At 29.2% G+C, this 12,964-nt stretch overlaps 6 protein-coding genes across 6 annotated transcripts; 3 read left to right on the forward strand and 3 right to left on the reverse strand. All coding sequences in view use genetic code 12, as the record gives it.

Annotated features, from left to right (window-relative positions):
* KGF55_003982 (uncharacterized protein) lies at positions 1 to 2,827 on the reverse strand (the record flags this gene model as incomplete). The annotated part of the gene is made up of 1 exon (XM_051758835.1): positions 1 to 2,827. A coding segment is annotated over one exon (2,827 nt), but the record flags the coding sequence as incomplete, so codon positions are not given.
* Positions 2,828 to 4,341: 1,514 nt separating this feature from the next.
* KGF55_003983 (uncharacterized protein) lies at positions 4,342 to 5,610 on the forward strand (the record flags this gene model as incomplete). Its single annotated transcript, XM_051758836.1, has 1 exon — positions 4,342 to 5,610. The coding sequence occupies one exon, from the start codon at positions 4,342 to 4,344 to the stop codon at positions 5,608 to 5,610; it is 1,269 nt and encodes a 422-aa protein (XP_051613210.1).
* A 133-nt stretch (positions 5,611 to 5,743) lies between these two features.
* Positions 5,744 to 6,523, reverse strand: POL30 (proliferating cell nuclear antigen; the record flags this gene model as incomplete). The annotated part of the gene is made up of 1 exon (XM_051758837.1): positions 5,744 to 6,523. One exon carries the CDS (start codon positions 6,521 to 6,523, stop codon positions 5,744 to 5,746), a length of 780 nt encoding a protein of 259 aa, XP_051613211.1.
* A 681-nt stretch (positions 6,524 to 7,204) lies between these two features.
* On the reverse strand, positions 7,205 to 7,840 carry KGF55_003985 (peptide alpha-N-acetyltransferase; the record flags this gene model as incomplete). Its single annotated transcript, XM_051758838.1, has 1 exon — positions 7,205 to 7,840. One exon carries the CDS (start codon positions 7,838 to 7,840, stop codon positions 7,205 to 7,207), a length of 636 nt encoding a protein of 211 aa, XP_051613212.1.
* Positions 7,841 to 8,931: 1,091 nt separating this feature from the next.
* Positions 8,932 to 10,011, forward strand: FBA1 (fructose-bisphosphate aldolase; the record flags this gene model as incomplete). Its single annotated transcript, XM_051758839.1, has 1 exon — positions 8,932 to 10,011. The coding sequence occupies one exon, from the start codon at positions 8,932 to 8,934 to the stop codon at positions 10,009 to 10,011; it is 1,080 nt and encodes a 359-aa protein (XP_051613213.1).
* A 683-nt stretch (positions 10,012 to 10,694) lies between these two features.
* KGF55_003987 (putative tubulin tyrosine ligase) lies at positions 10,695 to 12,827 on the forward strand (the record flags this gene model as incomplete). Its single annotated transcript, XM_051758841.1, has 1 exon — positions 10,695 to 12,827. One exon carries the CDS (start codon positions 10,695 to 10,697, stop codon positions 12,825 to 12,827), a length of 2,133 nt encoding a protein of 710 aa, XP_051613214.1.
* Between the last annotated feature and the right edge of the window lie 137 nt (positions 12,828 to 12,964).

Consider the following 12,964-nt stretch of genomic DNA (forward strand, 5'->3'; position numbering starts at 1 on the left):
TATACCACCAATTTTCTTCATCTGATGTAACTCTAACAACACCAGTATATTCTCCCTCTTCACCATCAGTAGTAATAGTATATCTAGCTCCAACTGGGTCTGCTAATATTGATGTCAAATAGTACATTCCGTATTCACCATAGTTATATCCAACAACTTCAGCATCTTTAGTTTGAGAAATACCATCAATTTCAGTAACTATTCTTTCAGTAAATGTAGTACGTTCTCCAGCTTCTTCAAATGTAGCACTAGCCCAAGCTCCAGCTTCATTAGTTGATTTTTCAAATAATCCAGTAATTGTAACTTCTTCTTCACCGACACCAGTAACATATGTTGTTAATCTAGTTTGTGATTCTGGAGTGTGAGTTGAAGTAGATGTAATCCATTCTCCTTCTTCATTAACTGATGCATATACAATATGAGTAGCTTGTTCAAGATCATCATTAATAGTATAAGTGCTAGTATATGACGATAAAATATCTGTAGTAGTATACCACCAATTTTCTTCATCTGATGTAACTCTAACAACACCAGTATATTCTCCCTCTTCACCATCAGTAGTAATAGTATATCTAGCTCCAACTGGGTCTGCTAATATTGATGTCAAATAGTACATTCCGTATTCACCATAGTTATATCCAACAACTTCAGCATCTTTAGTTTGAGAAATACCATCAATTTCAGTAACTATTCTTTCAGTAAATGTAGTACGTTCTCCAGCTTCTTCAAATGTAGCACTAGCCCAAGCTCCAGCTTCATTAGTTGATATTTCAAATAATCCAGTAATTGTAACTTCTTCTTCATCAATATTGGTTGTGTAAGTAGTCAATCTAGTTTGTGATTCTGGAGTATGAGTTGATGTAGATGTAATCCATTCTCCTTCTTCATTAGCTGATGCATATACAATATGAGTAGCTTGTTCAAAATCGTCATTAATAGTATATGTACTAGTGTATGACGATAAAATATCTGTAGTAGTAAACCACCAATTTTCTTCATCGGATGTAACTCTAACAACACCTGTATATTCTCCATCTTCTTCATCAACAGTAATAGTATATCTAGCTTCAACTGGATCTGCTAATATTGATGTCAAATAGTACATTCCATACTCACCATAATCATATCCAACAACTTCTGCATCTTTAGTTTGAGCAATACCATCAATTTCATTAATAATTCTTTCCGTAAATGTAGCACGTTCTCCAGCTTCTTCAAATGTAGCACTAGCCCACGCACCAGCTTCGTTAGTTGATTTTTCAAATAATCCGGTAATTGTAACTTCTTCTTCATCAATATTGGTTGTGTAAGTTGTTAATCTAGTTTGGGATTCAAGTTCAGGAGTATAAGTTGAGGTAGATGTGATCCATTCACCCTCTTCATTAACTGATGCATACACAATATGAGTAGCTGTACCAAGATCATCATCAGAGACTGTAATTTTATCAGTTATTGCTGTGATAAAGCTTGTAGTTGTGTGCCACCAATTTTCTTCATTTGAAGTAAACATAACAAGAGCCAAACTTTCATCAATAGTGGTGGTAAATGAGAAATCTTCATAAATAATTGTTGAAGATACATCATAAATACTGCCTTCTTCAAAACCATATCGAGCTATTTGTACGTCATAAACATCATTTCCATCTACTGTTATTCTCTCGGTTAAAGTATCAGCCCCTGTAACTCCAGTGTACAGCTCTGTGGCCATAGAATCTTCCAATGCGGTTGATTGTAATACTAAAGCAGTAATTAAATAAGGTATACCAACAGTATCTTGCTCCGCATACGTAGTAACATAATGAGTGGATTGACTAGGATCAACATTATTAACTCTAGTATATTCTTCCTCGGTATCGACAAATGGACAACCTAAACAAGCTGCTGGAATATCTTGTGCAGGTGTAGCACCATCATAAGTGATAGCATTACCAATCATTGCTCCATCATCAATGACTCTAAATAATTCAGCATCATATCCCGTTCCAATGGTAAAAGAATGAGCAGCTCCATAATTTAAAGATACGATTCTTAAAATACCTGTGGCTGGAGTGTAACTCCATCCTTCAGCAATTGTGTCACTTAAACCAATACTCATACCGCTTCCAAATCCATAAATAGTCCACCTTGTTCCTGCAATTTGTGCATTTTCCGAAACTTTAGCACCATTTGTCATATAAAGGGTGTGTTCCACATCAGTTATTTCTATATTCATACTTCTCATGAAAGAATCATCAAGAACCAAACAACCACGGCCTTCAATACTCATATGATTCATAAATTGCGTATTTCTCAAACAAATCGAGCCAAGATTTTGTGCAGCTCCACCATATGAAAAATCTAAAACTGCAACACCTGGCTTATCTTTTTGTATAGCAAATGTTTCTGAGTTTACAAACACGTCAGCATCGAGTTTGACATGTAAGTAATCAGATTGACCATCGGCATGAATAGATGTAAGACCTGCATTATCAAAAGTATCCACATTTACTTCATAATAGTTAATTATTGCATCATTTTTTGCTTCAATCATAACCCTACCATCAACTACCCATTCTGAACCAAATCTTCCGTCTCCAAAATAATGTCCATTAAAACGTTCTGTATTGGTAATTGAAAAAGTTGCATCTGGGTCCACCATCAAACCAACTGCTATGTAGATCTGATCTATATTGTAAAAAGTAATCAATGCGTCGCTTTCAATTACAGCCCGATCATCTATGAGTGGATAGGTTCCCTCATAATAATCTTCTCCTGAGAAAAATACATCTGCTTGAGTAAATCGAATAAGGTTCGACAAAACCCAAAATAAAAAAATGTTTGGTTTCATTTCTGTTCAATATTTGAAATGAATTTGAATTTGTAAATTATTCCAAAGTCTTTTATTGTTTGTAGTATGTTTCGTGTAATTCTGATTGTCTTAATGTTGTAAAAATTAAAGAAATGTTGAAAACAAATTAGTCAATCTATTTTTCATAATACTATTCAAGATTGAACAAATTATCATATCACCTTATTGACAGGATAAAGTATAATCTATCTTGAATAATAATATCAAGATCTAAAAACTTGGCTTCAACTCGTATTTTAAATAAGCATTGCATTAACTTGCATAAAAATATTATTTAACAAACGATGTGAATATCCCAGATTTTAAATTGCACTCGAATAAAAGAATTGATGTGTTCGTATCATTTTTTTGACAAGAATTATCTTTACCATTCTAATTATCTTGACCATTCTGTACCGGTAAATGACTCCACTGAAAATAGCATGGTTTTGGTAACTCAAAAAGGGTAAATTTCAAAAATCATTGATACTAAATATAACGCTAGTTCATAACGTGTTATCCAATTTACGAAAAGTTTGGATTTTTTTATAATCACAGTAGATGGTCCTAGATATTCATGATATAATTCAATTGAACATAACATAAATTATGGCAAATTTGAGTAATAACCCAAAAAATAATTTTGATAACTATCTGATTGTTTTACCAGCTAAAACTTGTAACCCAATACGCAAAAACGCCTATCTTGACACTCATTAAAATTATTTTTTTTAATCTTAAGAGGCAAATTCATCTGATAAATTTGTATCATATTAGTCCTTTCCCAAGATTTGGAGAAAATTAGCTTCATGCAAGTTTATGCAAGCTCAAATTCATTCGAGAATAAACTAACTTAAAAATTTTTGATGATGATCAAGCTAATAAGTTAAACTTGGTAATGTTAATTTGACTATATCTCTATTTTGCTAGGCAAATTGCAAGGTAAATTGCTAGGCAAATCTGATCTTTCATACAAGACATAGTTCTCGAGCATCTATGCATTTGTAATAGTGAGTAGTTGCATGAATTTTTATTCTTCTATTTTTATTCTTCTCTTTTTCGATGTTGAAATTTATGAAAACCAGTGACTCGTACAGTGTTCAAAGTTTTCAGATAAAACCAACCAATGAATCGTAGACATTCTTAGTTCCCATTTATGATCATACGTGCTAGATCTTTGATCGATGCATTAGATGTTTGAAATGTACGTCGTTAGTGATATAATGAATAAATGTTGAAAAATTATATTTTTATTTAACTTTAGAGTAAAAAAACAGATTTTAGAAATTGTAAATATAATAATAATTATCTACTATTATCATTACCAAACAAACTATTAAAATACAACTATCACTTAAAGCTTTTGACGTTTGATTCTATTATAATTGACTATTTTCCAGATCATTCAAACCCTTTGTTACGTTGTAAAATTTCAAGATACTCAATATCAGACAGTGAGAAAGTCAACTCGAAACCTATCAGTATAATAGTTCTAACATAAAAATTTCATAACTATGCTTGATACGAAGTCATTGGAAATCATTTCTCAATTCAAAGATGCTTTGATTTCCAGAAATGAAGTAACAATATCACCACTAAAGCGAAATGAAAACATCAAAGATTTAAAATCAGTAGTGGAAGATTCATTACCAAGTTATAATAGAGGATTAAAATTAACTAATCAATTACCAAACTTGGACTCATTAAGTAAGAAAACTATAGAATATGATGGAGATAAATATGATGTACTTACAAACGATTTAATAGAAAAGAATAATTTAAGAATTAAAAGAAAATGGAAAGATTTTTATCAAGATCCTAAACGAAATAGTATAGAATTAGAAAATCAAATAGAAGAAGATATAATAGATTGGTCTGATGATGAAATTTCAGATGATGAATCAAATAATAATAAAAAAATACATCCATTAAAGCAATCTAAAATAATAGAATTATTATCACCATTAAATCATCCATCTGAATTAATAACTCATCCAGCAATTTCAAAAACTTATCAACTGGAAATATTAAATAAATTATCAATGGAATTAATTGATTTAATTGAATTTGAACAGAATAATTTAAATTGGTTAAATAAGTTATTACAAGTATTGAATGGAGAAGATTGGTTTTATTTATTAGAAGAAAATTTAGGATTAAAAGAATATGATCATGGATTAGATGAGAATAGGAAGAAGAAAAGGAAAATTGATGTAATAACAGGGGTCGCAGATGCCGAGGAGCAAGTAGAAATAGATAAACAAGAGGAAATAGAAAAGAAAGGGGAAACGGAAGTATCCAATGAAACGAATAATACAAGTACGAATAATTCAAGTACTAGATTTGATGCTAACTCAAATGAGAAGAATGAGTTGGAAAATGGAGTTACTGAGTCAAATAGGGATAGTCCTGCTACAAATATCATAACGAAAGAAGTCGTACTAAATAACACTGAAAATGGTACTAAGAAAATAGCTAAATCTGAATTACCTGAAGCAAGTAACCCTTTAAGCGAGTATGAAGATGAAGAGGAAAATGAAGCTGATCCATTTTTTGCATTACCAACTGCTATAAAACGTTATGAAACATTTCAAGAACTGTTGGATGCAAAAGATGAAACTGGTGTAAAAGAAGAATTGATAAATTATTTACAAGTTAGTATACAGAGACAACATGAATATATTGAAAATTTAACACATTTAAGAAATGGATTAGTTAGAGCTGATCGATTGAAAAATGATTTATTGAAATGGGGTAAAGAAATGCATGATAAAAAGACTTAGTTAATAGATTATATTTTTAAGAGTAGTTTATACTAAATCGTTATTTTACGTTATTACCTTTTTGAACATTAAATGACATTAAATATTAAAAAAATTGTATAAACCTAAATATTAACTGATAAGTCTTATTGACCTATTCATCTTCATCGAATTTTGGAGCTAAATAAAATCTTAAATAACCACCAACATCTAATTTAAATTCAAATAATGCAGGAGTTTTATCAGCTAATTTTATAGTTATTGTATTTGATAAACTTGAAGCTTTAATAATATCACTTAAATATTTTAAACCAAAAGTTAAATCAACAGGATTATCTAAATTAACAGTAACACTTTCATCTGGTTTATCAATATCATTATAAGGTTTTAAAACAACTGATCCAGTACCTTGTTCACCTTCACTTGTAAATTTAACAGAATCTTTTGTAACAATAATATTTAAAGATTCACTTAAATTTTTTAAATCTCTTACAATTTTTGCAAATTCAAAACTTGGCATTGTAATAACTGAATCATAATCCATATCATCAATTTTTAAAAATTCAGAATCAATATTCATTAATTTTAAACTATATTCACTAACTCTTTCTTTTTTTTTATCTTCAAATATTGTCATTACAGAATCTGGACTATCTTCAGCTAATAAAGTTAAATAATCTTCATTATTACCACATTTTATAATTTTTGAAAAACTTTCTAAATCAATACCTAATGTAACATCTCTATCACATCTATATTCACTAAAAGCAGTTTGTCCAACTAATAATGAAACTAATAAAACTCTTGAATCATCAACTGCTTGAACTGTTATTCCATGTTCTGTACAATTAAAATTACATAATTTAACACAATCTTTTATTGATTCAACTATTTTTTTTAATAAAGTTGATTCATCAAATTTACCTTCTAACATTTTTTACTAAGCTTGTTTGTTTGATTGATATGATGATAATTTGTTGATGGTTTTATGCTAGTTGCTTTGATTACTACTATTGATTGTTGAATTAGCTAACTATTGAAAATTGTTATGAATTATAAATGAAAAAAAAATTTCGTTAACAATTTGAAACTTGGTATTTATTATAATTTAAATTATCATTAATTGTACGCGTCTCTCTTTATAAAAATATTTAATTAACGTGTAACTATTGTCTTGTCGTAAGATTTAACTAAATGACGCTGTTTAGACTATTAATATTATTAGTATGTAGGTATAGATGTTTAAATAAAAAGTCCGAACTTACATACAAAGATATTTAAACACTGTAATGATGAAGAATAACCGAGTAAGATACATTCTTAGATAACATGAGTACCATAGTTTCATGCTATTAGGATGTCTCTTGGTCAAGCAAACTAAAACTAATTGCAAATTTATAAAAAGTCTGACTAAATATGTTGTTTACAAACATTTGATTCTAAGAACAAATTTTAATCAAAAATAGGTGCAAAAAAAGTAACAGTGATCAGTTTAATATAATTCAACAAATTTTTAATCGAATCTAATCCTAAAACTTGAACGTTTCAACCAATGAGAGTACAGAGTAAGAGATTTTAAGTTATTTCTCATAAATCGAAAATTCATTAATCTATATTATACATTTATAGCTAAACTATCATGATTTCTTTCAGTTTGATTATTTTCATCTATAATTGATGGTAAAAATGCAATTCTTGTATGAGATTTATCACTTAATGGTAATATCAATCTAAATGCATCATGAGTATTTAAATAATATCGATATAATCTTTTAACTCTTAAAAATCCAAAACTTTCATATAATTTTAAAGCTCCATCATTTATAACTTCAGTTTCTAACATTATTTCATCAACTTTTTCTTGAATCATTTTATTTATAGTAATTTTAACTAAATTTTTAGCTAATCCTCTTTTTCGATATTTCGGATCTATTACTAGCATTCCAATATAACCTCTATTTCTAACTTGTCTATGTGGTTCTAATTTTGATATTATCACTCCAATGATTTTTTCGTTTTTCACAGTTGATCCGTTATTTTTATCGTTATTATTATTTACATCATTTATGGTTTCTTTAATCGTGAAACAATATTCTGGCCAATTGTTTAAAAAATACCAATAAACATATATAGAATATGGTTCAGATAAATGTGAAGATATTAGATTTGATATTTGTTTAAATTCTTCTTGTTCTTTTATATTGAAACGATAATATGAATAGCCATCTATAGTGTCTACTTTTAAACTCATCACCAGGGGTAGCTGAATGCTATATCAATTGATTGTTCATTTAGCTTATACTGTTTAACTGTTGAATTGTAACTTTATATTTTTTTCTCTATTTTGTGCAAGTACATAATACAATCATCAAATTCTTGACAACGATGTTTACTTGAACAGATATACAAGAAATGGGTCAACCAATGTACTACATTACCCTAGGTTTATACATGCTTGAACAATTCGACTGGCTAAAGTCTGTTTATATAGCCTAAGCCGTTCAAAATCCTCAATAATTTCATGCAGGAATTAAGAATTTCGAATGAGACGAACGAATTAAGGACAAACGGATATCAGACCCGGTGCTCTACGGAAACTCACTTAATATATTCGAAACAAGTTTCTAGATTTATTTGAAAGGTATCATTTAAATTGAACGACACGAGGGAGTTGGAAGAATTAAAGAAGACGTGAATTTTATATCTCGAGTCACAACAATGTTTGAAGTTATATGATGTAAAAGTTAATAATTTAGTGAAACATATGATGTAAGATCCTCTAGTAACATACATTCAAATTATAAAGCAAATTTGCAAGAAGTAAGAAGAAGAAACGGGTGAAAGATATCCATACACAAAATCGATTTAACGGACATTTGTTAAGCTTTCGAAACTACCAAATGGGTTGTGAGAAATTTCGAAACACATACATTAATGAGGAGCAATTATATATAAACAACAGGTTGTAAAGACACGTAAAGGGAAGGGTAATAGTATTAATCATTAGTAGCAGATGAGTAACCAAAGCATTGTTGTCTTAAGCCTATAAGCCTATGCTACAATTAGAAAGTGTTTCATAATTTTGTTTACGTAGTATTAATTTTAAAGTTCTTCCACTTTTTAAATAAAATATAAAGTTTCAACAAATTTATTATTTATTTTTTTTTTCACTTCAACATATTTATATAAATCATATTGTCTAATTTTTATATACAAATTATAGTATATTTTTTTTCATCAACAATTAATTAAGTTCAAGATCAATTGATTCAATAATTACATTAAATCAATTTTATACTTCATAAATCATATCAACTACTTATTTATAATTAAATTTACAATATGGCTCCACCAGCAGTTTTAAAAAAATCAGGTGTCATCTATGGTGATGATGTCAAAGATTTATTTGATTATGCTCAAGAAAAAGGATTTGCTATTCCAGCTATAAATGTTACTTCTTCATCAACTGTTGTTGCTGCTTTAGAAGCTGCAAGAGATGGTAAAGCTCCAATTATTTTACAAACTTCTCAAGGTGGTGCTGCTTATTTTGCAGGTAAAGGTGTTGATAATAAAAATCAAGAAGCTTCAATTGCTGGTTCAATTGCTGCTGCTCATTATATTAGAGCAATTGCTCCAGCTTATGGTATTCCAGTTGTTTTACATACTGATCATTGTGCTCATAAATTATTACCATGGTTTGATGGTATGTTAGATGCAGATGAAAAATGGTTTAAAGAAACTGGTACTCCATTATTTTCATCACATATGTTGGATTTATCTGAAGAAACAGATGAAGAAAATATAGGAACTTGTGAAAAATATTTTAAAAGAATGGCTAAAATGAATCAATGGTTAGAAATGGAAATTGGTATTACTGGTGGTGAAGAAGATGGTGTAAATAATGAACATGTTCAAAAAGAATCATTATATACTTTACCAGAAACTGTTTTTAAAGTTTATGAAGGTTTATCAAAAATTTCACCAAATTTCTCAATTGCTGCTGCTTTTGGTAATGTTCATGGTGTTTATAAACCAGGTAATGTTCAATTAAAACCAGAAATTTTAGGTGATCATCAAAGATATGCAAAACAACAATTAGCTACTGAAGCTGCACATCCATTATATTTAGTTTTCCATGGTGGATCAGGTTCATCACAACAAGATTTTGATACTGCTATCAAGAATGGTGTTGTAAAAGTTAATTTAGATACTGATTGTCAATATGCTTACTTAGAAGGTATCAGAGATTATATATTAAAGAAAGCTGATTATTTAAAATCACCAGTTGGTAACCCAGAAGGTGAAGATAAACCAAATAAAAAATATTTCGATCCAAGAGTTTGGGTTAGAGAAGGTGAAAAAACCATGTCTAAAAGAATTTCAGAAGCTTTAGATATCTTCCACACCAAAGATCAATTATAGATTATCTTAATTGTGTAGTAAATAAAGAAATTGAGTAAAAATACATCATATTTATTTGGAATTTTTATTCATTAAATTCGTTTGAACTCCTCTAGAACTATATACAAGCTAAAAAGATGCATCACTACATCTGTGAACTATCATATGTTTCCCGACCCACTTTTTATAATCTCTCTCACTTTGATATATTCAGGCATAGTATTAAATACATCTATTCTTTGATTTTGTATATATTCACCAACTATTAAATTTGCCTTTACATATTTTGAAACACATCGATCAATACATTCAGATTCTCCTTTTGATAATTCTCCTTCAGCATATTCATGAACTAAACATTTTGTTTCACATTGACGTAATAATTTATTAAAAGTATATGACATTGCTTGAAATTGAATTTCTGCTACTTTGATTTTTTCTGGATCGACTTTTACATGTGAGTATTGGGTCGGCTGACCTAGAAATAGTGACATTATTGAACTGCTATTTGAATAATCTGACTAGAAAGTTGTGTAGTTTGATTTGAATGGTGAACTAGATCTTTGTTAGATCTTGATAATTTTTCATTCTCATGTTTCTATTTTTTTTTGTGCAAGTGCTTGATCTGAGGAACTTGATTAATTGAACTCCACATTAAATATTTTTTACTCATACCATTCAATCAATCATTGAAAATAGAAGAAATGCATGTGCTTTTAACCAATGACGATGGTCCAATTAGCGACCAAACTTGTCCTTACATGAAATATTTTGTTGATGAAATAACCACAGAAACAGATTGGGATATTTCAATAGTAATACCAGATCAACCTAGATCATGGAGTTCAAAATCTCATCTTCCAGGAAAACCTGTAGTTGCAACTTACATATATACAAAATATTCAACATATAAACCTAACCCTGATATCAACAAATTTGAAGGTCCCTTTGATCATCCACAACAAAAATATATATCAGATCCAAATTATCAAGAATGGTGTTTAGTAAGTAGTACTCCAGCTGCTTGCGCTGATATAGGAATACATCATTTATATAGACATTCTAAGAAAAAGCCCGTGGATTTAGTTATAAGTGGACCTAATTTTGGAAAAAATTCAACTAGTTTATATATTTTAGCAAGTGGAACTGTAGGAGCAGCAATGGAAGCTGTAACTCATGGTACTAAAGCCATTGGATTAAGTTATGCTTTTATTTCATTAGATCATGATTTTAAAATATTAAAAGAAGCTGCTAAAATTTCAGTAAAACTTATAAAAAAATTATATAAAAATTTACAAAATAATCAAGATGTTGATTTATATTCCGTTAATGTTCCATTAGTTGATTCATTAAAGTTAGGAAAAACCAAGATAGAATATGCTCCAATATTACAAAATAAATGGGGATCAATTTATGAACCAACTCAAGAACCAAATGAAAAAGGTCAATTAGAATTCAAATGGGCTCCGGATTTTAAAAGAGTTTGGAAAGATGGTTTGAAAGATCAAGAGCATACTGATTCTAGAGTTCTTTTGAGTGAAGGAATTAGTGTCACTCCTTTAAAAGCATGTTTTAGGACCTTGGATGATATAGTTGGAGAAATTAAATTAGATGATGATAGTGAGGGGATCGAAAGTGATAAAGCGAGCAATTTTAAGGAGTCAGGAAACACATTTCTCATAACTATCCCAGAAGATTCATATTTATACGAACCATTAGTTGAACCATTCGAAAAATTGAATTACAGCATTACATCAAATACGAAGAGTATACCTTCAAATCAAAAAATTTTTCATTATGGAGAATACGAAGATTTAGATCTTGAAAAGATTTCTCAAAATGATTCAAATTATTACATTCCATCATACATATATAGAAAAGCATTAATAAGAAAGCATTATTTAGCAAACACAATACATCATTATATCACAAAACACCCTGATTCAATATTAGCAAAAGCAGTCCCTGAAAATTATCAGTTAGAAATTGATTATGCTGAATTTTTAGATGATTCATTAGATGAGTCATATGAATTAAGAGAAGCTATTGAAGCTGGTGATAAAGTATGGATCGTGAAACCTAGTATGAGTGATAAAGGTCAAGGTATTAGTATATTCCGAACGGTTGATCAATTACAAGCAATTTTTGATGCATTCGACAATGATGATGATGATGAGGAGGGAGAAAATGAATCAAAAAAGGATAGTCAAAAAGGTAATGGATTAATACTATCGCATTTAAGACACTTTATCGTACAAGAATATATTTCAAGTCCATTATTGTTACCAAATTATGACAACAAAAAATTTCATCTACGTACTTATGTGATATGCCAGGGAGATTTGAAAGTATTTGTTTACAAGAATATCTTAACATTATTTGCCGATGAAAAATATCAAGCACCACATTCAATTAATGATTCACCTATTGAATTAAATGGACATTTAACAAACACTTGTTTACAAGAAGATTCAAATCCTTTAGTTGTACCATTCTGGAATTTAGAAAATATGACGGATGAACAAAAATCACAAATCTTTAAACAAATATGTGAAATTACAAAAGAATTATTTAAAGCTGCTACATCAATAGATAAACTTAATTTTCAACCATTAACTAATGCAATTGAAATATTTGGAATTGATTTTTTAGTTGATTCTAACGAAAAAGTTTATGTATTAGAAGTTAACTCATATCCAGATTTCAAACAAACTGGTGATGATTTGAAGGAATTAATTTATAAATTGTTTGATGTAACCATTAATGAAATTATACATCCGATGATTACTGGACACAAGATTGAAGAGTACGGTAAGGATATTGTTCAAGTATTATAATAGATGTATAGTTTTTGGGACTTTTCGTCGGAATTGTAATTAATGTAGAGTTTGTCTATGTCTTATCACTTTCCCTCTAGATTGTAACATCAAACTGTAATATTTTATAGCCTTGATTATGAGGTCATTTATAAATT

Source organism: Candida pseudojiufengensis, assembly GCF_024610245.1.
Source record: "Candida pseudojiufengensis strain CBS 10847 chromosome Unknown scaffold17, whole genome shotgun sequence".
Lineage (NCBI taxonomy): Eukaryota > Fungi > Ascomycota > Pichiomycetes > Serinales > Debaryomycetaceae > Lodderomyces > Lodderomyces pseudojiufengensis.